At 34.9% G+C, this 25,930-nt stretch overlaps 2 protein-coding genes and 1 pseudogene across 3 annotated transcripts; all 3 read left to right on the top strand.

Moving 5' to 3' along the window:
* Window positions 1–3,201: 3,201 nt before the first annotated feature.
* LOC104712573 (uncharacterized) lies at window positions 3,202–7,058 on the top strand. The gene is made up of 5 exons (XM_087478872.1): window positions 3,202–3,819; window positions 4,061–5,949; window positions 6,035–6,095; window positions 6,189–6,412; window positions 6,509–7,058. Exons 2-5 carry the CDS (start codon window positions 4,118–4,120, stop codon window positions 6,564–6,566), a joined length of 2,175 nt encoding a protein of 724 aa, XP_087334998.1. The 5' UTR covers window positions 3,202–3,819; window positions 4,061–4,117; the 3' UTR covers window positions 6,567–7,058.
* A 768-nt stretch (window positions 7,059–7,826) lies between these two features.
* Window positions 7,827–10,145, top strand: LOC104712584 (protein trichome birefringence-like 26). Its single transcript, XM_010429511.3, has 3 exons — window positions 7,827–8,598; window positions 8,834–9,120; window positions 9,200–10,145. The coding sequence occupies exons 1-3, from the start codon at window positions 8,349–8,351 to the stop codon at window positions 9,983–9,985; spliced, it is 1,323 nt and encodes a 440-aa protein (XP_010427813.2). The 5' UTR covers window positions 7,827–8,348; the 3' UTR covers window positions 9,986–10,145.
* A 2,757-nt stretch (window positions 10,146–12,902) lies between these two features.
* Window positions 12,903–19,004, top strand: LOC104746900 (protein trichome birefringence-like 26 pseudogene; annotated as a pseudogene). The gene is made up of 2 exons (XR_015583530.1): window positions 12,903–13,001; window positions 18,314–19,004. The product of XR_015583530.1 is annotated as a protein trichome birefringence-like 26 pseudogene (transcript).
* The last annotated feature ends 6,926 nt before the right edge of the window (window positions 19,005–25,930 follow it).

Consider the following 25,930-nt stretch of genomic DNA (forward strand, 5'->3'; position numbering starts at 1 on the left):
GAATCCTGCATTCTCAGGAAACATGTTTGTCAACTTTGAGTGCAAAACAGAAAACAATAAAGAGAGAGCTTAAAACACTATCTCGAGAGAATTTCTCAGACATTCAAAATCGAGTGAGAGAGACTAACATGTTACTTAAATCTGTGCAGGTCCAAGCTTTGGCGAATCCCACCCTTGATCTGTTCCAACAAGAAAAAGATATTATGTCAAAATGGGAGTTTCTCAGGAAAATAGAAGAAGCCTATTTCAGACAGCGATCCCGCATTAACTGGCTAAAGGAGGGAGACCTAAACACTACATACTTCCATCGGATTATGCAAATGCGAAATGCTTTTAACGCCATTAGGTCTTTTACCTCTGTTTCTGGATCTGTCATTGATGACCCGCTTGAAATGAGTAACTTAGCCGTCAACCACTTCCAGTCCTTGCTAAATCCGGCTATCCTCCAGCCGCTTCCCGCTTCGTTGAGTTGGTTCCAGAGTATTTTAAGCTATCGATGTCCACCTGAGCTGAAACAATCAATGGTCAGATTACCAGGAGAGGAGGAAATAAAAACTGTGCTATTCAAACTCAATGCAAACAAGGCTCCAGGGCCGGACGGATTTACCTCAGCGTTTTACAAGTCTTCTTGGGGAATTCTGGGACAAGAGCTCACCTCGAGTATCCTTTAATTTTTCAATACGGCTTTTCTTCCATCAGCGGTCAACGCTACCATACTTGCTCTAGTCCCCAAAGCTCCTGGTGCTTCTTTGATATCGGATTTCAGACCCATCTCGTGTCTAAACACCCTGTACAAGGTTGTGTCCAAGTTGCTTGTCGCGAGGCTGAAGCCTGCTCTCCCGGATCTTGTACAGCCAAACCAAACTGCGTTTATCCAAGGAAGGCTGTTAGTAGAAAACACTCTATTAGCTGCTGAATTAGTAAGTGGATATCACAAAGAGAATGGAGCAAAGCGAGTTACTATTAATGTAGACATTGCAAAGGCGTTTGACACTGTTCGTTGGGAGTTTATATTTAGCTGTCTAAGAGGTATTGAAGTTCCTGAATTATACCTCAGATGGCTAAGAGCTTGTATTTGCACGCCATCTTTCTCTGTTGGATTTAATGGAACAGTTCACGGGTACTTCAAAGGTTCCAGAGGCTTGCGGCAAGGGGATCCATTATCTCCCTATTTGTTTGTCCTTGCTATGAACTGTCTATCAGCCTGTTTGGACAAAGCAGCGGCAGAAGGTAAGATCAAATATCATCACAAGTGTGAAAAACAGAAACTAACCCACCTGTGTTTTGCTGATGATCTGTTGATCTTTACGGATGGATCTGCCTCTTCAGTGCAAAATGTTCTACAGGTCTTGCGCGAGTTTGAAGCAGTCTCTGGACTAGCTATCAGTCTGCCAAAGACTAGTTTCTTTACTTCAGGTCTCTCCCAATCTGAGATTGATCACATCCATACTATCACTGGCATTAGTCACGGGCAATTACCAATTAGATACTTAGGCCTTCCACTTTGCACTAAAAAACTCACCTTATTGGATTGCGCCCCGTTGCTACAAAAGGTGAAGAGCCGGTTTAATGCTTGGACCACTAAGACTCTCTCTTTTGCTGGCCGGCTTCAACTGCTAAATTCGGTCATTGCTGGTATTTCTAACTTCTGGTGCTCCGGTTTTGTTCTGCCAAAAAAGTGTATTAGGTTATTAAACTCTCTGTCGAGTGCTTTCCTTTGGAAAGGCACTACAGAGGGTCACCATTCAGCAAGAGTCGCATGGACAATAGTCACAGCAGAGAAGAAAGAAGGAGGGTTGGGAATTAGAGACTTATTTACCTGGAACAAAGCGTGTATGGCGAAGCTCATTTGGCTTCTCTTCTTCAAGTCAGGTTCGGTCTGGGTTGCTTGGTTTAGATCTGCAGTATTGTCGGATAACATCAGCAAATTCGGGACTCTTAAACCTAATAGCAAAAACTCTTGGATAACAAACAAGTTTCTAAGGATTAGAGATGCAGTTTATCCATGGATTAGGCTAAAAGTGGGAGATGGAACTAGTTGTCAATTTTGGACAGACCACTGGAGTAAACTGGGAAGAATGGAAACTTATCTTTCTGATGTTGGACTTCATCAAATAGGCATCCCTCGTGGAGCTAGACTAGCTGATTTGTGGAGACGGGGGGCTTGGAGGTTACCTGCTGCAAGATCAGATAAAATGGTTAATGTGCATATTGAGATTTCAACTATTACCTTACTGCAACAAGCTGACTCTTACTACTGGTGGATCGATGATCACTCAAAAGACTCTCATACAACAGGAAATATCTGTTCAGCTCTAAGGGAGAAGTTACCGATTGTATCTTGGCATAGTATTGTGTGGATCTCTGGAGGAATCCCAAAGCATAAGTTCCTCGCTTGGTTGTTTGTCTTAAATAGATGCCCAACCCGTGATCGAATGTTGAGTTGGGGACTGCAGGTTGATTCCTGCTGCCTGCTATGCGCTACCGAACCAGAGAGCAGGGACCATCTCTTCTTTGACTGTTCGTTCTCTTGGTTGGTGTGGTGTAATGTTGCGGATCGATGCTTATACACCCCTTCTAGATCGTGGTCCGTTACTCTTCAGAGTCTTGGGTCATTCAGGGGACCTCGGGTCTTAAAAAAGCTCCTCCTTCTAGCCTGGCAAGCAACGATCTACACGCTATGGACGGAGAGAAATCATCGGCTACATCGAAGCAGCTACAAATCCTCTGACCTCCTACTACGCCAGATTGATACTACCATTAGAAACAGAGCCTCTAGCTTGCGTGACACGAACCCGACGCTCTCTCTTGATCTTTTTCATCACTGGTTCTCTAACTCTGCGAGGAGGTCGACCTAAGTGCAAAACCCTAATTTCTAACTGCGATCTGAAATTTCAACCTCTTCACTGATGAATCTCGGGGTGACAATAATTGAAGCTGGTTTGGGTGGTTGGTGAGCTCAACCGTTTTCTTGGTTTAATTACAACTACTGGTTCAAGTTGTGGTTCTCTTCTAACTAGGTTTCAAACACTCGGTTTAGTTTCTACCTATTTGGGCTTTCACATCTTTTATATTTAACTGGGCTGTGGCCCTGTAAAACTTTCTTTTGTCTTTCCTAAGTTTTTAATCGAATGCTTTTTAACAAAAAAAAAAAAAAAAAAAAAAAGATTAAAAGGTTTTTAATAATTTGGTAGTCTCCTTATACCGCCTGAGTCAACGAGACCTGGTCCGCTCTCTCACCCGTACAGTCTAATAATACTATCACGCGCTTACGTACGCGCTCCTTACATAGTTTATCATCAAAATCAAAAACTACCAAAATTTGATCTTTTGTTTTGCTTCGATCGTGTTTTTCTTTTTTAAATAAATTTGATCATCTTCTTCCCCTCCTATTTTTTTCTTGATTTTCAAATTCTCATCATCAAATTATTCTTTTGTCTTTCCCTTAAAAGATTCCCGGGAAAGCCAAGGAAAACGCGAGAAAATTAATAATCATTTCCTAAACTTTTTTTTTAATTAATGATTCTTAAAAACCTTCCAGCTCAAGTTTGGTAGCAAGTAAGCACAAACATTATTATTGATCTTAACTTTGGAGAAAGAAAGACTTTAAATTTCCTTCTGAATTTTCAAAAAAAACCCCTTTTTTTAGAAAATTAGTTGTGTTCTTTAAAGATATATATATATAGAGAGAGAGAGAGAGATTGATTAAGCTTTTTGAGTTTTATTGATTCTCGTGTCATATCAATTCTTCCCCCCCCCCCCCCCCCCTCACCACCGGAGAAGTCACCTAACTCGGCGGCGACTACAACATTCTTCCAGGTTCGTTTGGCTTCGAAAAATCGAATCTTATTCTCTCTGTGTGTGTGCCCATGAACTCAAAATTGTCTTCCGAGTAGACAAAAAGTATTGTCTTCCGAGTAGACAAAAAGTAAAAGTTTCCATTTTTATTTTAGAATTTTTTTTCTAGATTTCATTCGTTTGGTAGTTTCATCTGATTCAATTGCGTTTTTGGGTATGAATTTTTAAATCTAAAGTTGAGGTTTTTGATTTTGACTTGCAGTTGAAAGCAAAACCCTAGAAACCTAGTCTTCTCTTCTGGGTTAATCGGAGAAAGCTGATGAGGTCACGAGGTGATGTCTCTGAAGCTGATGGTAGATCAGAAGCTGGCTCTTCAAGAAGCGAAGATGATAATACACTTCTTAAGGAGAAAACATCAAGTTCGCTAAACGGGTCTCAAAGATCTGGCAAAAGTTTGAGAAATGACGAGCCTGGTGAGCTTAACTACGGTTCAGATTCTTCTTCTAAGAACACGAGCAGCAACCCTATTGAGTATACTGAGCAAGAACGAGCTGAGCTTCTAAGAAGGTTAGATTCAATCAAAGATCATCTCCTCCGTGGTGGTGGTGGTGGTAATGCAGTTGATAAAACTAAAGAACAAGATCAGAATCAGCCATTTCTTAGACCAGTTCATCTCCATGGTCCTAATCCTAACCCTGGTCCTTCTTATTACCATCCATATCCAGAGCCAGTTCCTTACCCTGGAATGTATCCTCAAGGTTACCAAGATCCTTATGGGTATCAAATCCATAGAAGGCCACCCCCAGTTCCTAATCCTAACTGGTATCCTCCTCCTGGTCATTACCCTAATCAGATGACTCGTCCATATCCTGTTGGTCAATATGTTGAAATTGGTTCTGATATCGTTGAGCCACATTCATACTATCCAGCTACACCAAGTAGGTATGGTGACTTGCCTCCGTACAGTCCTGTTTCTTCTCACCATCGTGGTGAGAAACTTACTACACAGTACAGTGATATGCCTCCCTATAGCCCTGTTTCTTCTTACCATCGTGGCGAGAAACTCATGGCACCTTACAGTCCGCGTGCCAATAACAACAGTTCGAGTTTTCAATCTTCGATGGGTTCTACAGGTCCTAGAGGTGGTTACGCAAGGTGGCCAAGTGATCTTGATTCCGAAATGGGTGGTGGTGCTTTTGCTCGTGGTTATGTTAAGAAAGCTGTGTCGGATACTGATGCTCGTCGTTGCCATCCTCTTGGTGGTGGTGCTCCTTTCATAGCTTGTCACAGTTGCTTCGAGCTGCTTTACTTGCCTAAGAAGAAGCTTTTGGCTCAGGAAAGGAGGCAACATAAGCTTCAATGTGGTGCTTGTTCTGAAGTTATTAGTTTCACAATCGTTGATAAGAAACTCGTTTTCTCTTCTGGTAATGAGGAAACCAACCTAGTCTCTGAAGAGGTTGAAGATAGAAGCACAACAAACACAGCGGTGGTAGAGGAACTTTCTTCTGTTGATTTCAACAACTCAGGTAGCGATCTTCAGTGTAAAGATGAAGAAGAACCAATACAGAGGAATGATCAGGATACTATGGTAAGCATCCGGTCTGAATCTCAACACTCGGATGATGAAGAGAGATCAAGCATTTCTAGTGATCAACAACAGAAGGAGGTCAAATCTGTTCGTCGGCGAGGTAAAGGCTCAAATGCGTCTGAATCAGCTGCTCCTGATACTAGTGCTAGTCTCCTTGAACTTTTTGAGTATTCTAATGTAAACCGAGCTGCACTCGCTTACGGAATGGCGCAGTTAGGTTATGAAAAACCGGATAAGCAAAAAAAGTCTTACATGAAACAGGACTCACCGAAACCGGAATCAGTAGCTACAGAGACAGAGGTTTCTTACAACGGATACTCTAACACAGAGATCTCTGAAGATTCAAGGTACTCAAACGGAAGAGAAGACAACAACAACAACAGACCAAGAAGCAGAAAGGGTAGTGAGTACGGGTCCACAGAGGTCACAACGAGGTCCTCTACTGATCTGAATGAAGATGAGATGAAGTCATTAGAGGTTTGGGTGAATGGACATCTTATACCGGAAGATCTTGTTAGCAGTGCTGAGAAAGTTGCTGGACCAATCCAAGCTGGAAAGTATTGGTAATAATACTTTCAACATTCATTGTTTCTCTCTTGGTTTTTGATTTTTGCCTGTTTCAGTTACTAATTTATGTCTCTGATTCAGGTATGATTACCGAGCTGGGTTCTGGGGCGTGATGAGTAAGCCATGTCTCGGTATAATACCTGTAAGTCCCTTCACATTGTTCTCTAGAATTAATTATTGTAACGGTGTCATCAAGTTGATGAAGAAATGGATGGCTTACTTGTTGTTGTTGCAGCCGTTTATTGAAGAGTTTAGCCATCCAATGCCTGATAACTGCGCTGCAGGAAACACAGACGTGTTTGTGAATGGAAGAGAGCTTCACAAGAGAGATTTCGAGTTACTAGTGGGTCGTGGTCTTCCTAAAGACAAGAACCGTTCTTACATTGTTGATATATCAGGAAGAATCCTTGATGGAGATTCAGGTGAAGAACTTAAGAGCCTTGGCAAATTAGCCCCAACGTAAGCATAAACACTTAACACACCAAAGTTAATTTTTTATGTTTTGAGATTTTTATTTGTTTTTAAAGTAAAAATGTTTGATAAACTTGAAAACAGGATTGAGAAGGTGAAGCATGGATTCGGCATGAGAGTTCCAAGATCATTAGCTTCATGAAAAGCTCTCCCACAAGTAATAGCAACACAACCAAATATGACTCTGCCTCTTTGTTACAATCTTCATATTATTTATTTGTTTTAAAAAAAAAAAAGTAATTGTAAAGTGTGCTTTTTTATTCACGACAAAGGGTTAGATTTTGATTTGACGATTGATTTTGTTTTTTTTTTTCTTCTAAAATTATCTTTGAGGAAAATATCTGTAATATTTTTTTTTGTCGCTGGTCTTGTACTCTTGTTAGTATAGGACGACGTAGACCTTTTTTTTTTTTTTTTAACTCTCCTCCTCACTGGTCAAACTGAGTTGCTCGGAGCTATCAGAACCCGGTTAGGAGGGGGTTATTAGTGTTATGAATATACAAACCGGGTTATCTCGGTGTAAGGTTTGTAATATTTATTTCCCATTCTTTTTCCTTTTCCTAACTGATTTGTGATTTTTTGGTCAAGAATACGATATCTTCATGTGTTGGAATGATATAAGTTTGATTATGAACTTTATCTTTTACCTAACTTGTCACCTCTTTTATACTAACTCTTTCCTTTTCAGTTTTCACTGATTCGTGATTCGTCCATATATGTAGAGTAGTACACTTCCTCGAAGGCTTATTACTGAAGTGGTCCTTCCTTACATGACAAAAAGACCGTAGGATCATGGCCCAATATCAATATCAACATAGGGAATCTATTCTTAACAGAGCTTCGTGGTCCGTTGGTTTAGTTTTCATGTATCGATATTTTCTTACAAAAATACAAAAATAATGAGTAAGAACAAAAAGATAACTAACCAGTAGCGAGCATGATAAAAACGAGTGAGAAAAGATTGTCCAAGGAATCCCTCTATGCAAAAAAAATTATAAGCAATGAATGGACTCACTAGTCACTAGAGTGTTTCCCATGTCTTCTCTAATCTTATAGTACTACTAAGCTAGTGTTAATTCATTCACACTAATACTACCATTGTAAAACTTCCACCGAATATTGAAACAGTAATACCATCATCATTCTTTTACCATACAAAAATTAAATAAAACTTGTAGTGCTTGCTAAAATAGTAAAATGCAAAGTTCCAAGATTCAAGAAAAGGTTGGTAAGTGTTGTAACGAAGGGCTGAGGAGATACAAACCAAAAGTTTAAGATAAAAGGTGTGAGGACCAAAAATAGGGCATGTTCTTCTTCACACATAACTCTCAACTTATTCCTAATAATATTTGAATATAAATATAAATTAAACAAAAGGACAAGGAAACCATTTTAGATTCTGAAAATCAATTATTTACATACCCTCTCAAATCCCCTAGTCATATTTTAACTTTCTTTATAAAAAAAACAAAAAACAAAAATACGTAACCTATAAATTTATATTATTGTCATTTTGTCATGATCTAAATTTAAACTCTCATAATATATATCTAGAAATTAGGAGGATATATTATAGTTTAATAAATACCGTCTAAATACCATCAAAAAATTATTTCGAAATGTCAAATTTATGAGTATCAAATATAAATCAATTATGAAAAATATAATCAAATAAAATAGGTTTCTTACATTTACTAAAAGTAAATAAAATGTTTTTTTTTTCTTCTCTCTATTTTATTATTATTTTTTAAAAAAGAAGTAAATAAAGAAACTAAAAACATCTCTTTCTTTCTTAAATCACAGAACGTTTTCATCTTCGAAGCTAAAACCATCTCTGGAGGCCAAGTATAAAAGGGACCATTGATTGAATAGCTTCACCAACTAATTTCACTTTACTGTTCTCTCTTCTTCTTCTTCTTCTTCAATGGAACAGCAATTAACACTTGTATTGCTTGATAGCCCAAAAGGCGCCAAGATTGTAGAAGACGCTTCTTTTCCTTCTTCTTCTTCTTCTGTTCCCTCCTCCTCCTCTTCCACTGATCATCGTCGTCATCGAACCTTGGTCAAGTTCTTCGTTTACTTGTCTTTAGTCGCTCTCGCTTACTATTTCATCATCTCCAGTTTCACCGTCTCTCCAATTTCCCCAAATTTGCCGGATACTTCTTCCGCAAACGGTAAAGCAATCATCTTTCTTTTGCAATTTTGGTAAAAAGATTACAGATTTTGTCAGATTACGGAGTCTTTAGGTTTCTTGGGTGTTTAATTTTGGAAACCCTAACCTCTAATTAATGGAAATTTATAAACTTTATCGAGTCGAGAATTTCTAATTAGGGTTACTGTGTTGTTGTGTTTAATGTTTACCATGTGTTTGATGAAATGTCTGTGTGAACGAACATTGTTTGTTTGCAGGTTCATCAGCAAAGTGTGATCTTTTCACTGGAGATTGGGTACCTGATCCATCTGGTCCTCTGTACACCAATCTCTCTTGCCATCACATTCAAGATTTTCAGAATTGTCTTTTGAATGGACGCCCTGATGTGAATTATCTCTTCTGGAGATGGAAGCCTCGTGATTGTGACCTTCCTCGGTTCAACCCATCTCAGTTTCTTGATTCTGTCAAGAACAAATGGTGGGCTTTCATCGGTGATTCCATCGCTCGTAACCATGTCCAGTCTTTCATCTGCATTCTCTCTCAGGTTTATTCTATATATTCTTTGGTTCTTAGGTTTCCTTAGACTACAAGTAATCAAGAATCTAAATTTATCTATTGCTCAGGTGGAAGAAGTGGAGGAAATCTATCATGATAAGGAGTTCAGATCCAAGATATGGAGATTCCCTTCTCACAACTTCACACTATCAGTCATTTGGTCTCCTTTCCTTGTCAAATCAGAAACACCGAACAACTCGGATATCCAGCTTTACCTCGACCAGCTCGAGCCCAAATGGACCGTGCAATACTCTAAATTCGACTACGTTGTCATCTCTGGAGGCAAATGGTTCCTGAAAACCACAATATTCCATGAGAACAACAATATCACAGGCTGCCATTACTGCCAAGGCAAAAACAACCTAACAGACCTCGGCTATGATTACTCCTACCGCAAAACCCTAAACCTTCTCCGTGACTTTGTCCTGAACTCAACCCACAAACCGCTTGTTCTGTTCAGAACTACAACGCCTGACCATTTCGAGAATGGGGAGTGGGACACTGGTGGGTATTGCAACAGAACGATGCCGTTTAAAGAAGGTGAGGCGAAAATGAAAACCGTTGATGATGTGATGCGTGATGTTGAGGTTGAGGTGTTTCAGAAATTTGGGAAAGGTTTCGGTTTGGGATCAAACATTAGACTACTAGACACGACTGGAATGTCTCTTCTCCGTCCAGACGGGCATCCGGGACCGTACCGGCATCCAAATCCTTTTGCTGGAGTTAAGGATAAGAGCCATGTTCAGAATGATTGTCTGCATTGGTGCTTACCCGGTCCAATTGATTCATGGAATGATGTGATGGTGGAAGCCATGCTTAACCGGGAACGGGAACTATACGATTTAATCGGTTAAAAGTAGTACTCGATGTTGCTTTGCTTGTACGTAGCTAGTTACGGTCTATATAGCCGTTCGTTTTCCCACTTGTTACTTTGTTAGTAAATATATATATGAAATTTGTAATGGTTCGTTTTACCAAGAATCCTTTAATATCTAAGGATGACTTTCGTAAAAACTAAGAAACTGATATGTCACTTCCAGTTGATCAATGAATTTACAAACATAATCAATTATATAGGCTAAAAATATTGAAATAATTAAAACAAAAAAGAGACATAGAAGCCTGTGATTATAAAACATCGCATCATCTACTTCACCACGCTTTATGTTTTGATTACTCAAATCTAGTGTGTATATCTCCAATCTTGTAACATCATATATTATTTATTACTCCCTCTGTTTTTGTTTAGATATCGTTTAAGGTTTATTTTTTTGTTTTAAATTACTTGTCATTCCCAACTTTCAAGGTAATTTTTACAATAAATTTTTAAAAATAATCTTATTTAATCTTTGCTCAAAAAAAAAAACCTTATTTAATCTAATACAATTAAAAGATTTGAAGAGTCACGTAGTCTATTTGCTATGGATATAAGAGGTTAAATTTGTCAACTTACAATGTTTCTTAATCTACTCAAAAATCTCTAAAATGACAATTAAACTAAACCGGAGGGAGTATTTTATAATCAAGTTAATAATGTTATTTTGGAATATTTTGAGAGTGTGTGCTAACCTTGAAAGAAAAACTTAGATGTATGCTATTTGAGGATAGTTCTAAACATTTATTACTACCAAAAAAAAAAAAAGTTATTCAACATTATTTCCTTCTTCAATTCTTCGATTAACACTGTCAGCTAGTCAGATCTCATAACTTCCTATGTTCTTTTGAACCTCATACAACTTCTTATATTTTTTGAGAATAAGCGTAACTTATGTAACAATGTTAATGAAGAATTGAAGAAGCTTTGGTGGGTTGATGGCATGGATATGAGGTATTTAACACCTTCTAGCATATATAGTTTACTAGAATCACATATGGACTTTGGTGGGTGGATGGCATGGATGGCTTTTGGTGATTCCTTAATGCCACTAAAATATATCTTCACCCATATTTCAAAGGTAGTAAGAGATTTTGCAATATATTACCATATATACCCAATTAGGTTTAAAAATTTAGCACGGATGTATGGCAACTGAGTGGTCATTCATGGATGTGTGGCAACTGAGTTGATGGAGACGATGAGCATATGTACATCATTCGCACCTTCAAACTCTGGAATGATATTTACAAACATCATCAAAAATTTAGCATTGACAAAGGTTAAGATGAATGAATAAATTGGTGTAAATAAACTGAATCAACAACAAAAATTTCTCGGCTCATCGAGTCAGGATTTAGGAGGGGTGTGATAAAAAACTGAGAGAACCTGACAAAAGAATAAGATAGTGTTTTAAGTGTTTATAGAAAAATAAGATAGTGCTTTAATTGTATTTATAGAAGAATAAAAAACACTACAAAAATATAGAGTATTTATAGAAGAATAAGATAGTGTTTTAAGTATTTATGCTATAATTGACTTAGACTTAATTTTATATAATTTTTTTTTAATAAACGATATCAATATGTTGGGCAAATTAAAAAAAATTATACACCGGGAAATATTTGCTTCTATAATAGCACAAGTACATATAAAATATTATGTTATTTTTGAGCGCCTAAACAAATTTTATGTGTCTACCTCTGGAAAAAAATCAATAAAAAATAAATTAAATAATGTTTTGGTTCTTCATTAATATTTCCTAAGGCAAAAGAGATTTCGGGGCTGTTATTGGAGAGGTGATTTATAAATCCATATTGAATTGTAAATTTTAGAAATCAAAATACATGGATTTTGAAATAACATGTTTTATCCTTAGATTTGAATCCTTCTATTTTACACTTTCAAATCCATTCAAATCCATTTAAAACATAATGTGGATTTTGAAATCCAAAAACAAATCATTGAATTAATAACATGGGATTTTAAGAAGTATTTATAAATCATAGAACCAATAACACATCATTTTGATAAGTATTTTAAAATCAATGATTGAATAACACATGATTTTTGTCTGGATTTCCAAATCCATTAAAATCATAGAACCAATAACCCCTCTTCATTTTATACTCTCTCAAGAAACAAATGGTTTAGTTAACATATGGAAAAAAAACAAATGAAAAAACATGGCAAATGCCAAAAAACTCTTTCTAAAGTATATAACAATAAACATAGTATAGGTAACATATGAAAAGAGAAAAAACAAATCAAGAGAGATTGAACAATTTTCACAGCAAAGCAAGGGGAAAGATATTGGGCCTTCGGTTAACAAATCTTTTTAAACATCAGAGCTATTGAGCCTTTAATATGTGAAAGGAATTTTGGCAACGTCGTTTAATTTTAAAGGAACAAATGAGAGAACTCGTGTCATTCTACTTAACCAGATGCAGCGATCCTGCCGTTTTCTTATAGCCTGTGGAGGTGGTCACTAATGACATAAGACATACGATGAACGTATATTCAGTAATTTGAGCAAGTTTTGAAAGATATCGAAACTTATTTTTTGACATTGGAAGATATCGAAACAAATAATGCATGATTTTAATAAATTTGTTTAATTTGTTTTCTAGTATTGATCATATATTAATTTGACTTATTTGGTAGATAACAACTCGTATATTGTTTGTTCATTATTATATAACTCGTCGAAATATATAGTATTAAATAAAATTATGAAACCATATCTGTTTTAAAGTTGTATTGATGTGACAGCCTTATAGACTTGGTCCTTTTAATTGATAGTATAATAATATGGGAAATTGGCAAAACTAAACTAAGAAAAAAACTAAAATTAAATCCCTAACTACTCTAACCATAATATGTATATAAACTACAATATGTACAATCTTGATTCTGTCAAGAACAAATGGTGGGCTTTCATTGGTGACTCCATCGCTCGTAACCATGTCCAGTCTTTCATCTGCATCCTCTCTCAGGTGGTTCTCAGGTTTCCTTAGACTACAAGTAATCAAGAATCTCGATTTAACTGTTGGATTTGTTATTTGGTCAGGTGGAGGAAGTGGTGGAAATCTATCATGATAAGGAGTTCAGATCCAAGATATGGAGATTCCCTTCTCACAACTTCACACTATCAGTCATTTGGTCTCCTTTCCTTGTCAAATCAGAAACACCAAACAACTCGGATATCCAGCTTTACCTCGACCAGCTTGACCCCAAATCGTATAGTTCCCGGTTAAGAGCCATGTTCAGAATGATTGTTTGCATTGGTGCTTACCCGGTCCAATTGATTCATGGAATGATGTGATGGTGGAAGCCATGCTTAACCGGGAACGGGAACTATACGATTTAATCGGTTAAAAGTAGTACTCGATGTTACTTTGCTTGTAGCTAGTTACGGTCTATATAGCCGTTCGTTTTCCCACTTGTTACTTTGTTAGTAATTTAAGATTTAACCCGCAGTACACTGCGAAACAATATTTTTAATTTTAAAAAATTTAAATTTCTATTGTATTTATTTGTTATTTTCTTATTGTTTTATTAATTTTTAGATTGTATAGTTATGAATATTTATTGGATTTTAAAAATATAAAATTTTACTGGTATTTGATATAAGTATTCCAAGTATAGGATTTTGGTAGTGTTTTCAAGGTTTTAATTCGTGTGTTATATGTATATAATACATTTATCTCCTAGTACACATTTAAAGTGTTTAAAAAAAAAAACAATTCCACTTAACTTCCTATATGGGATTAATGCCAACCCGTCTCACCAAAATCAAAATAAATTTTTGCGTAAAAAAAATTAAAATAAGTTTTTAATCAAGTTTAATTATATTAATTGTTTTTACCAAATTAGCATATTTTTATAGTTTATAATTTTCCTTGGCAATATATATAGTTTATGATAATTAATAAAATTTAAATTATTTTGGTAATTTCTCAAAAGATAAAAAATAAACCAAATTATATTGGGGGGGGGGGGGGTTCAACATATTTTACGTGACATTTTTTAAAATAATTATTATCATTATTTAGTCAATTCTTAAACACAAAACAAAAGGAAAAAAAAATAAAAAGACTTCAAAAACGTTTTTACGAAGAATTATTGATAAAAATCAAAAACTAAACAAATACCATTCAAGATTATTTTGCAAGAACTATAATCTATACCAAAAATAAAAAATAAAACCATAAAACAAAAAATCAAATAAAAACTGCAGAATAGTTGATATGTACAATTTTTTTTCACATTAAAGAGTATATAGACATATGAAAATAATTATTATAAAAAATGCTTAAATAAATAAGAAAGGGAAATTGGATCCCTTTAAAACATTGATATTGTTTCGACTGTATCATTGAGATTTGTAGAGATTATAGTAATCAAATAGTATAAATAGTGTTCAAAGTCGAAATCCTTATAAACCTAATCATGATGCAAGATTTGACTAGTACGTACTTTGAAAACAAATTGGCAAGTATCACCGAATGAAAATAACATTAGGGGAGAGTTCTCAAAAACACATATCGTCATCACATAAGAGGTTCAGTCATAAAGCATTGCAAAGTAAAGTAGTACTCGATGTTGCTTTGCTTGTACGTAGCTAGTTACGGTCTATAGCCGTTCGTTTTCGCACTTGTTACTTTGTTAGTAAATATATATATGAAATTTGTAAAGGTTCGTTTTAGGAAGAGTACTTTAATATTTAGGATGACTTTACAAACATAATCAAAACTAAGAAACTGAGATGTCACTTCCAATTGATCAATGAATTTATTAGGGATATAATATCCCACATTGGAAGTTAAGTAGAATCTTAAGTGGTATAAATAAGATATGAGCCTCTCCACTCATTGTCAAAATTTACAAACATAATCAAATATACTAGATATTCACCCGCGGTACACCGCAGGGCTATTTAAAAAAAAAAATGTTATTTGTTTTGTAGATTAACTATATTAATAACTAATATTTAATTTGTATTTTAAAAAAAAGAGTACAAACTTATAAATATAGATATATATTAGTTAGTGTAGAAAGTATTTTGTTTGAGGTTTATTGTTTTATATTATAGGAACTATAACATACAATTAAATAAGTAGTGATTTATAGATGGAAAATAATGTGTGTGTTTATAGAATTAATTACTATTGTTTTATAAAATTGGAAACTTAATATTAATTATAAACTTAATACTTAATGTTAAAGGGAGTTGTTCATATTGTTTTGGTAATTTTATTAGGATGGAAAATCTTGTTTTCCAAAATCAAAACTCAATATTAATTAATTAAATTAAAAAGAAATTAATAATTAATGAGTGGCATGCTTGTAAATATGTTCTAACTTCAGGATTTATTTGCTAAATGTATCCAAAAATGTATATATAGATACGCTAAAAGAATTGAAACAATTAAAACAAAAAATAGACATATAAGCCTATGATTATAAAAGGACGCATCATCAACCTCACTACGCTTGATGTTTTGATTACTCAAATCTAGTGTGTATACACTGTTTCGTCTAGTTTAGTCTACTTATTCATTTTTTTTATATGTAAGGTTATTTTGACTTTTGATTGCGTTTCTTTTGTTAGGTTCTCTCAGTTCTTTATCACACCCCTCCCGAATGCTGACTCGATGAGCCGAGAAATTTTTGTTGTTGATTGAGGTTATTTACACTATTTTTATTCATTCATCTTAACTTTTGTCAATGCTAAATTTTTTGATGATGTTTGTAAATATCATTCAAGAGTTTGAAGGTGCGAAGGATGTACATATGCTCATTGTCTCCATCAACTCAAATGCCATAAATCCATAAATGACCACTCATTCAATAGATTCACAAATGGTATGTACAGTAAAACCTCTATAAATTAATAAAGTCGGGACCATGAAATTGTATTAATTTATAGAGGTTTTAATTTATCGATAAATTAATAATTATTAATTTATAGAGAGACTTTTCAAATTTGATAAAAAAATATTAAAAATAAGATTTAAAATCTTTATAACTAATATTTTTATAAAATCAATTACAATGAAAATAACAATTATCATGTTTTGAAGATAGTATTCAAAGTTTTTTATATAGTAAAAATATTAAAAATGAACTCTTATAAAAATTAATGTGTAGATATATATATATATATATATATATTTAGATAGTTTTATATAATTATTAATTTATATTATTGATGGGACTATATATTTACAAAGAAATTTCAAAAAAAAAAAATTATTTTATTATATTATCGAATAGTGTCTAAAATTACACTAGTCCCAACTTGGGACCGGAGAAATTTATTAATTTATAGAAATTATTAAACATAGAAGCCTGTGATTATAAAACATCGCATCATCAACCTCACCACGCTTGATGTTTTGATTACTCAATGGTGTGTATATCTCCAATCTTGTGACATCATCTATCATTGATGTGGATATAATTTCTCATATGTCAATGCATTTATCATTGCAAGAAACAAAAGGTAGGACAAACAAGGGAGATATATATAGTCTCTCACCTTGCCAATGGGTATATATATATAAGTTTGGTAAACCTCTACTCCCCAAATTGAAGTATTTATAAGAAGTCAAACCCTATGGCAGAAGGAGCTACACTCATGCCTGACTAAACCAAAGCCCTACTCACAAATAGTATAAATTGTGTTCAAAGTCGAAATCCTTATAAACCTAATCATGATGCAAGATTTGACTAGTACGTACTTCGAAAACAAATTGGCAAGTATCACCGAATGAAAATAACATTAGGGGAGAGTATTTAAAAACTCATATCGTCTATTACATAAGAGGTTCAGTCATAAAGCATTGCAAAATTTTTTTTTCAAGTTACAAACATGGGAAGCAAAAGAGAAAGGGACAAGCGGAGGGAGGCCTAATTAGCCCTTAAGGGGAGGCTACGCTTTCCATGACGGGCTTCTTAGTCTTCTTCTTTGTCTTCTTCATAGTCTTCTTCTTAGTCTTCTTCTTCAAAACGTCGCGGAGGTGGAGTCTTAGCTGAGGCGGGGAGCTTGGAGTAGACTCAGACAGTTTCCCCTGAGTATACTCAGACAGTTTCCCCTGAGTATGAGATTCAGATTCAGATTCAGAGTCAGAGTCAGAGTCAGATAGCTGCTGCTTATCATAATCTCTTGGACGACGCTCATCGGCTTCAAACAAAAACGAAGGGGGGGGGGGGGGGGGGGGGGACGTACTAGGCCTCCAAACGAGCGACGTGTGGTGACGAGACGAGGAACAATAAAATTGCGAGGATACATATCGCTGAGAGATATAAAAAAAGAAAACGAAAAATAAATCAAAGCCTACAAAGCAATTCCGGTGTGCAAAGAAAAAAGTGAATCGATGATATCACAGATCGTATCAACCAACCAATTTGTATTCTCTCAAACGAAAATAGAATCTCAGCAAGTAAGTAACGCGATATTCCTAAGAAAACCCTATAGAATCTATATATGAACTTACTTAGAATTTAAGAACAAGACTAGAAGAATTACTCTCTTCTTATTAAATCTTTAGGAAAAATCTCTCAAAAACCTAAAGTTCTCTTGTTCTCTCAAACTCTCTAACTCGTTATATAGAGAGATCTCTAGAACAATTTCCTTTTCAAAATAGGCAAACTAACATTATTTAGATGACTCCTAAATAGAAATAATCCTATTCCATATCACAGATCAGGATGAGAAATAATCCTATTCCATATCACAGATCAGGATGAGAAAACCAATTTGCCACTTTTTTTTCAAAAAAGTGAATCGATGATATCACAGATCGTATCAACCAACCAATTTGTATTCTCTCAAACGAAAATAGAATCAGCAAGTAACCCGATATTCCTAAGAAATCTGAAATTTACCTTTTTTTTACCTGATTGAGACAGAGAGAGAGAATGAAATTTTTAGGTTTTCGTTATTGCAAAGGAAACCCCTCCCAAAGAGACAAGTGGCTGTGACTGGCTACTCCCACAAAAAAATCTCAAAACCCTAGCTAAATATTTTCATGAATGCCCTTTTTCAATCTCTTTATTCAAAAAAAAAATACTACTCTTTCCTTTTATTTTTAACGACGATTACGTCCGGTACGCTCATGTAAAAAAAAATTATGCAATTTGCTTTACTGGTTTATGCTCAAATGGTCAGTCGTCTTGGAACTTATTAGGCAATGCTTTCTCTCTCAGGTTTATTATATATATATTCTTTGGTTCTCAGGTTTCCTTAGACTACAAGTAATCGAGAATTTGGATTTAACGGTTGTTTTATTTATTTGCTCAGGTGGAAGAAGTGGAGGAAATCTATCACGATAAGGAGTTCAGATCTAAGATATGGAGATTCCCTTCTCACAACTTCACACTCAGTCATTTGGTCTCCTTTCCTTGTCAAATCCGAGACACCGAACAACTCGGATATCCAGCTTTACCTCGACCAGCTCGAGCCCAAATGGACCGTCCAATACTCTAAATTCGACTACGTTGTCATCTCTGGAGGCAAATGGTTCCTGAAAACCACAATATTCCATGAGAACAACAATATCACCGGCTGCCATTACTGCCAAGGAAGAAACAACCTAACCGACCTCGGCTATGATTAAAATGAAAACCGTTGATGATGTGATGCGTGATGTTGAGGTTGAGGTGTTTCAGAAATTTGGGAAAGGTTTCGGTTTGGGATCAAACATTAGACTACTAGACACGACTGGAATGTCTCTTCTCCGTCCAGACGGGCATCCGGGACCGTACCGGCATCCAAATCCTTTTGCTGGAGTTAAGGATAAGAGCCATGTTCAGAATGATTGTCTGCATTGGTGCTTACCCGGTCCAATTGATTCATGGAATGATGTGATGGTGGAAGCCATGCTTAACCGGGAACGGGAACTATACGATTTAATCGGTTAAAAGTAGTACTCGATGTTGCTTTGCTTGTACGTAGCTAGTTACGGTCTATATAGCCGTTCGTTTTCCCACTTGTTACTTTGTTAGTAAAATATATATATATATATGAAATTTGTAATGGTTCGTTTTAGGAAGAATCCTTTACGGGGGTAGGGGTGTCAATCGGGCTGGGCCGGCCCGGCCCGGCCAGAAACCCGTAAAGCCCGCATAAGTTTGAGCCCGGTCCGGCCCGGTCCAAAATATTCCGAGCCTATAGTTCAAAGACCGAGGCCGGCCCTAACAGGATTACAAGGCTTTTCGGACTTTTTCGGGCTTATCTTATCGATCAAAAATTCAAATTTATAAGCCTTAAAATGCAGTGTTTGAAAGTGCACTATAAAACAAATCAATCAAAAATTTAATGACTCATCTATATTCACTACAACCAATTTAATTTAATAGAAAAAGTTTAAAACTAAATAAAATTTTGATACTTTAACCAAATAAATCAATATATAATTCATATAAAATATTATTAATAAAAAGTATTAAGTATGGTTATTAAGTAAATATGAAAACTAGGATTAGAGTTTAAAACTTTATTTACAATAAATTGTTAATCAAATATTGCAATTAAACAAAAATGTTAACAAAAAGGTACAAGTATATTTGTTAAAGGCCTTTTCGGACTGGTCCGAGCCCGGTCGGGCTAAGCCCGAAAAACCCTATAGCCCAAAGAGGCTGAGTCCGAAAAGCCCGATTTTTTCTGGACATATATATTGAAGCCCGAGCCCGGTGTTTTTCAGGGCAGGGCCGGGCAGGGCCGCGGGCTTCGGCCCTAATTGACATGCCTAAAGTCATTAATATTTAAAGGATGACTTTCATAAAAACTAAGAAACTGAGATGTCAATTCCGATCAATGAATTTACAAACATAATCAATATATAGGCTAAAATAATTGAAACAATTAAAATAAAAAAGAGACATAGAAGCCTGTGATTATAAAACATGGCATCATCAACCTCACCATGCTTGATGTTTTTATTACTCAAATATGGTGTGTATATCTCCAATCTTGTGACATCATCTATCATTGATGCCAATATAATTTATCATATGTCAATGCATTTATCTCTTGAACACATAACGCCTCATATACCAAACCTTGTTGTTGTGACATGTTTTTGATTTTGAACTTCCACGATTTGGACAGTTTTTCTTCCATCATCTGCTGATATAAATGGTGGCCTCTAAGAAGCATTATGTCGAACATTTTGGTGTGCAAAATGATTGGTCGTGAACTATGTTGACTGCTTACCACTCTTTAACCATTTTGGAGACATCTAAACCTTCTACTTTCTCTTCTTGAGGAGGTTGACAAAACATCGATGCCAAAACAAGAGTGGAAATGCATTGTGAAATCGAATGCATGGCTCCATGTAAGAGATAGTTACCTGATGTTGAGATGTTTCTTTTTATGAGATGAATTGATGATGGCCAATCAATTCTTTGTGATGGACCCTTTCACCATTGGCGAGAGAAAGCTTATGAAACGTGTCAGAGAGAGAAGTGTCGAGAGACTCAATGTGAAAAAGCGATGGATGTGATTGGCGAGCTACATCGAGCTCTTCAAATGGATACAAATGCTCCACGACCGTAAAAATCATCATGGAGCATCTGTATCCTTCGCACCTTCAAACTCTAGGATGATATTTACAAACATCATCAAAAATTTTAGCATTGACAAAGGTTAAGATGAATGAATAAAGTTAGTGTAAATAACCTCAATCAACAGCAAAAAATTTCTCGGCTCATCGAGTTAGGATTCAGGAGGGGTGTGATAAAAAACTGAGAGAACCTGACAAAGGAAACACAATCAAAAGTCAAAACAACCTTACATAGAGAAACAAAATGAAAAAGTAAACTAATACAAGTGATCAAAATTTGTAGATTCTTTGTAATGCCATGACATATGTATTTTGGGTTAAAAGAGCCAGAAAGTTGAGAAAACGATTACACATATATAGAGTACATAAGCTGATTAACTACAGAGATATACACATAATATACAGTGTGTATGTTATGGGAAAAAATACATATACAAAGATTACCTTGTAAAAAATATCTCAATAAATATGGAGAAACTCACAAAAAACGATAGAGAAAGAAGTTGAAAAATAAATTCGCAGAAAATATACTACTGTGTATGTGTATGTTATGCAAACAAATACATCTGTTGACATAAAGTACGAGATCAATAGCATCCCAATAAATTTGGAGCAACTCTCACAAAAGACAAAGAAAGAAGTTCAAAATAAATTTGCGGAGAATATACCAGTGTGTATGTGTATGTTATTAAAACAAATACATCTGATGACATAACGTACGTGATCAATAATAACCCAATAAACTTGGAGCAACTCTCACAAAAGTGAAAAGACAGAGAAAAATGTTCACAAATAAATTCTACTGCTTATACTTGAACTGACACACTTCTATTTGATATAATTGTGATTACCTTTCCAAAGCACCTTCAAGGTATTGTGGCATGACTTGTAGGTAATACTGAGTATAATAGTCACATATTACCGCATTTGTGTCGCCTCCATGCCTTTTCAAGTAGTTAACAAACTAAAAGAAAAAAATATCAAATTAACCATCATGTTAACTAACATCTTGGGTTTCGGTTGCATTATACAACATCAAAGGTGAATTTACACTATATTACTCGAGAAATTTCTCTGTACATAAGAAGAGCAGGTGTTCTACAAGAAGGTAGAGATCAAGATCAATGCATGGTCTATATAATAAGTTGACAAAAAAATTTTAGTTCAACATATATAAGTATATACCAAGAAAATGGGCCAAGCTCTGTGCTTCCATAGGCTCAAGAAAGCTGCCAGCCTTTACAGCCATTGATGCAGGGGAAAAATGTCAAAAAAATTCCCAACTTTCAAATTTGGGACGCTTAAATCACCAACTTCCAAAATGTCATTTAAATGCTAAAGTTTTTGTTGGCTTTAAATTAAATAGATAACTTTTGTTGACTTTACCATTTTGAGCATGACCTTAAGTCAACTGACGGAAAAATAACATAATTAGGTCAACAGTTACAATTTCTGTTAGTTTAGAAGTAACATCATTTTGATTTTTAAAAATATAATACAGGTTAGGGAATCGAACCCATAACCCTCTGAGATATAACAATTGTACACAACCATCTACGCCAAAAGACTTTATTGTTCATAAGTCGACATACATTTTTATATTGGTTATAAACAATGCATAATTCACACCGAGAAGCTGAAGATTGTTGTTAAATCGCTACATCCACGACGGTAAATCATTTCAGATCTTGTAAATCTGGGATAATAGTTTTAGATCTTTGTAAATCGGCACCAAAAGATTTTTTTTTAAATCGTGATGGGTTTAATAAATTGTTTATCGAATCTTTGAAAGGTAGAATGAAAGCATGATTCAATATGAAAATAATAGTGTACCTTTGTTTTCTTTGCTAAGATTCTGTTGAATTAATGGTTTCGTTTTCAAACACTTTCTTCACTCTCTTTTTTCTTTTTTTAATTTGGGATTTTGTTTTGTAACATATTTATTTAACTATCTGTTGATGCATTTCCAATAAACTCTTTCGGCACAGGCGGCTGTGTATAAATGTTATATCTCAGAGGGTCATGGGTTCGATTCCCTTGCCCGTATTATATTTTTAAAAATCAAAACGACATCATTTCTTAACTAACAGAAATTATAATTGTTGACTTAATTCTGTTATTTTCCGTCAGTTGACTTAAGGTAATGCTCAAAATGGCCAAGTTAACAAAAATTCTCTATTTAATCTAAAGTCAACAAAAACTTCAGCATTTAAATGATACTTTGGAAGTTGGTGATTTATTTTTTTGACATTTTCCCCATTGATGCAGCTAGGCCTGGGCATTCGGTTAACCATTCGGTTTCGGTTCGGTTGTATTCGGTTTCGGTTATTTTGGATATAGTAATATAGTAACCATTTGGATATTTTTGAAATTTCGGTTCGGTTCGGTTCGGTTTCTTTCGGTTCGGTTTCGGTTTGGTTATTTAAATAAATAACCATAACTAACATAAATTATATTAACATTAACCAAATAAACCAAATATAACCAAAACTAACCGAATATAACCAAAATTAACCAAATATACAATAACAAAAATACAAAAAAGGGAAAAATATGGATTCAATTTTACAAAATAGTATTTAACTTTGTAAATTCAAAATAATAACATTTACATATATTGATTATTTAAAATATTTAATTGTTTTGAATCTAGAAATAATTTATATTTTAAGTTTATTTTATAGTTTTGCATAATATTAAGTATATAATATTTGATATCTTCTAGGTTTTCGAATATTTCGGTTAACCATTTAATTGTCGGTTCGGTTCGGTTCGGTTTCAGTTAGTTTGGATATAGATTTTTACTAACCATTCGGGTATTTGAAGAATTTCGGTTCGGTTCGGTTTGGTTTTTTTCGGTTCGGTTTCGGTCGGTTATTTGGTTATCGGTTATTTTGCCCAGCCCTAGATGCAGCTGCGAGAGAACATGTCTTTTTGAGCGTTGGATCATAAACAAGTACCACGCTAAGCCCATTCTTCAAAGTTATGGACTTGAACTTCTTCTCACTTTGAGGAAGAGGTTCAACAACCGGCTGTCCAAATAATTCTATAATCTTTCCCCAAGTGTGATTGGACTCTCCACCACCCATTTTATGTCTTCGAAAAGGGAAAAGAAAAAGATTAAAGAGAGGGAACAGTAAAGAAATTTTTTAAAAAGAAGGAAATATAGTGGAATTACAAACGTCAAGTTTTGTTTGTTTGTTACTTCGTTGTCCAAGGAGTAGAATATACTAAAAGGGAAAACGGCGAAAACCCAGACTATTTGCAGAACGTTTTTTCATACCTCAACTATGACATCATGCATTTTCAACCTGAACTGACCAAAAAACTCAAACTTTCTACCTAAACTTTATAAAATTAGCAGATTTCAACAACTCCGTAAACGACGTTACTTGGCTGTTTAACGGCGCTTAGTCAGATGCCAGCGAGACAATCACGTGACATCTAGACAAATCAAAACTACGTCGTTTTGATAGCCCAAATAAACAAAAAGAAAACGCTGCTAGCAAGAGTGCATGGAGGGTATCCATGTCTTCATTACAAAGGGAGATCTAATTACCTTGCACAAGAAAAGTGATTTTTTTAGCAAAATGGATGATGTAAATATATTGTTTGGGTGGGGGCAAACAATAAGACGTGTTATGTCATATTACTACATACTATTTGTGAATCTGTTGAATGAGTGGTCATTTATGGATGTATGGCATCTGAGCTGATGGAGACGATGAGCATATGTATCCTTCGCACCTTTAAACTCTGGAATGATATTTACAAACATCATCAAAAAATTTAGCATTGACAAAGGTTAAGATGAATGAATAAAGTTAGTGTAAATAACCTGAATCAGCAGCAAAAATTTATCGGCTCACTGAGTCAGGATTCACGAGGGATGTGATAAAAAACTGAGAGAACCTCACAAAGGAAACACAATCAAAATTCAAAACAACCTTAAATAGAGAAACAAAATAACAAAGTAGACTAACACAAGTGATAAAAATTTGTAGGTTTGTTATAATGCCATGATTTGTATTTTGGGTTGAAGGAGCCAAAAAGTTGAAAAAACGATTACACATATATAGAGTACATAAGCCGATTAACGACATAAATTTACACCGAATATACAATGTATATGATATGGAAACAAATACATATAAAGAGATTGCCTTGTCAATAGTATCCCAATAAATATGGAGAAACTCACAAAAAACGACAGAGAAAGAAGTTGAAAAATAACTTCACAGAGAATATACCAGTGTCTATGTGTATGTTATGCAAACAAATACATCTGATGATATAAAGTACGAGATCAATAGTATCCCAGTAAATTTGGAGCAACTCTCAGAAAAGACAGAGAAAGGAATTCCAAATAAATTCGCAGAGAATATACCAGTGTGTATGTGTATGTTATGCAGACAAATACATCTGATGACATAAAGTACGGGATCAATAATATCCTAATAAATTTGGAGCAACTCTCACAAAAGACAGAGAAAGAAGTTCAAAATAAATTTGCAGAGAATATACCAGTGTGTATGTGTATGTTACTGAAACAAATACATCTGATGACATAACGTACGAGATCAATAATATCCTAATAAAATTGGAGCAACTCTCACAAAAGATAGAGAAAGAAGTTCACAAATAAATTCTACTGCTTATACTTGAACTGACACACTACTATTTGATATAACTGTGATTACCTTTCCAAAGCACCTTCAAGATATTGTGGCCTGACTTGCAGGTAATACTGAGTATAATAGTCATATGTTACCGCATTTGTGTCACCTCCATGGCTTTTCAAGTAGTTAACAAACTAAAAGAAACAAATATCAAATTTAACATCATGTTAACTAACGTCTTGGGTTTCGGTGGTATTATACAAAATCAAAGGTAAACTTACACTATCTTCCTCTGGGAATTTCTCTATACCTAAGAAGAGTAGGTGTTCTTCAAGAAGGTAGATATCAACGCATGGTCTATATAATAAGTAGACAAAAAAATATTAGTTCAACATATATAAGTATATACCAAGAAAATGGACCAACCCATGTGCTTCCATAGGCTTAAGAAAACTGCCAGCCTTTACAGCCATTGATGCAACTGTGGGAGACATGTCATTTTAAGCGTTGGATCATAAACAAGTAACGCGCTAAGCCCATTCTTCAAAGTTATGGACTTAAACTTCTTGTCACTATGAGGAAGAGATTCAACAACCGGTTGTCCAAATAATTCTATAATCTTTTCCCAAGTTTTATTGGGCTCTCCACCACCCATTTCTTTTGTCTCCTAAAAGGGAGAAGAAAAATATCAAAGAGAGGGAACAATAAAAAAATTAAAAAAAAAAACAAAAAAAA

This window comes from Camelina sativa, chromosome 2 (genome assembly GCF_030686135.1).
Source record: "Camelina sativa cultivar CO46 ecotype springtype chromosome 2, ASM3068613v1".
Taxonomy (NCBI): Eukaryota; Viridiplantae; Streptophyta; class Magnoliopsida; order Brassicales; family Brassicaceae; genus Camelina; species Camelina sativa.

What these genes read in the sequence shown, in the direction of transcription:
- LOC104712584 (XM_010429511.3), top strand. Translation starts at nt 8,349, where the DNA reads ATGGAACAGCAATTAACACTTGTATTGCTTGATAGCCCAAAAGGCGCC. An exon ending in GGATACTTCTTCCGCAAACG is followed by an intron (nt 8,599 to 8,833) that starts GTAAAGCAATCA and finishes GTTTGTTTGCAG; the next exon opens with GTTCATCAGCAAAGTGTGAT. An exon ending in TCATCTGCATTCTCTCTCAG is followed by an intron (nt 9,121 to 9,199) that starts GTTTATTCTATA and finishes TCTATTGCTCAG; the next exon opens with GTGGAAGAAGTGGAGGAAAT.
- LOC104712573 (XM_087478872.1), top strand. Translation starts at nt 4,118, where the DNA reads ATGAGGTCACGAGGTGATGTCTCTGAAGCTGATGGTAGATCAGAAGCT. An exon ending in ATCCAAGCTGGAAAGTATTG is followed by an intron (nt 5,950 to 6,034) that starts GTAATAATACTT and finishes TCTCTGATTCAG; the next exon opens with GTATGATTACCGAGCTGGGT. An exon ending in CTTGGCAAATTAGCCCCAAC is followed by an intron (nt 6,413 to 6,508) that starts GTAAGCATAAAC and finishes ACTTGAAAACAG; the next exon opens with GATTGAGAAGGTGAAGCATG.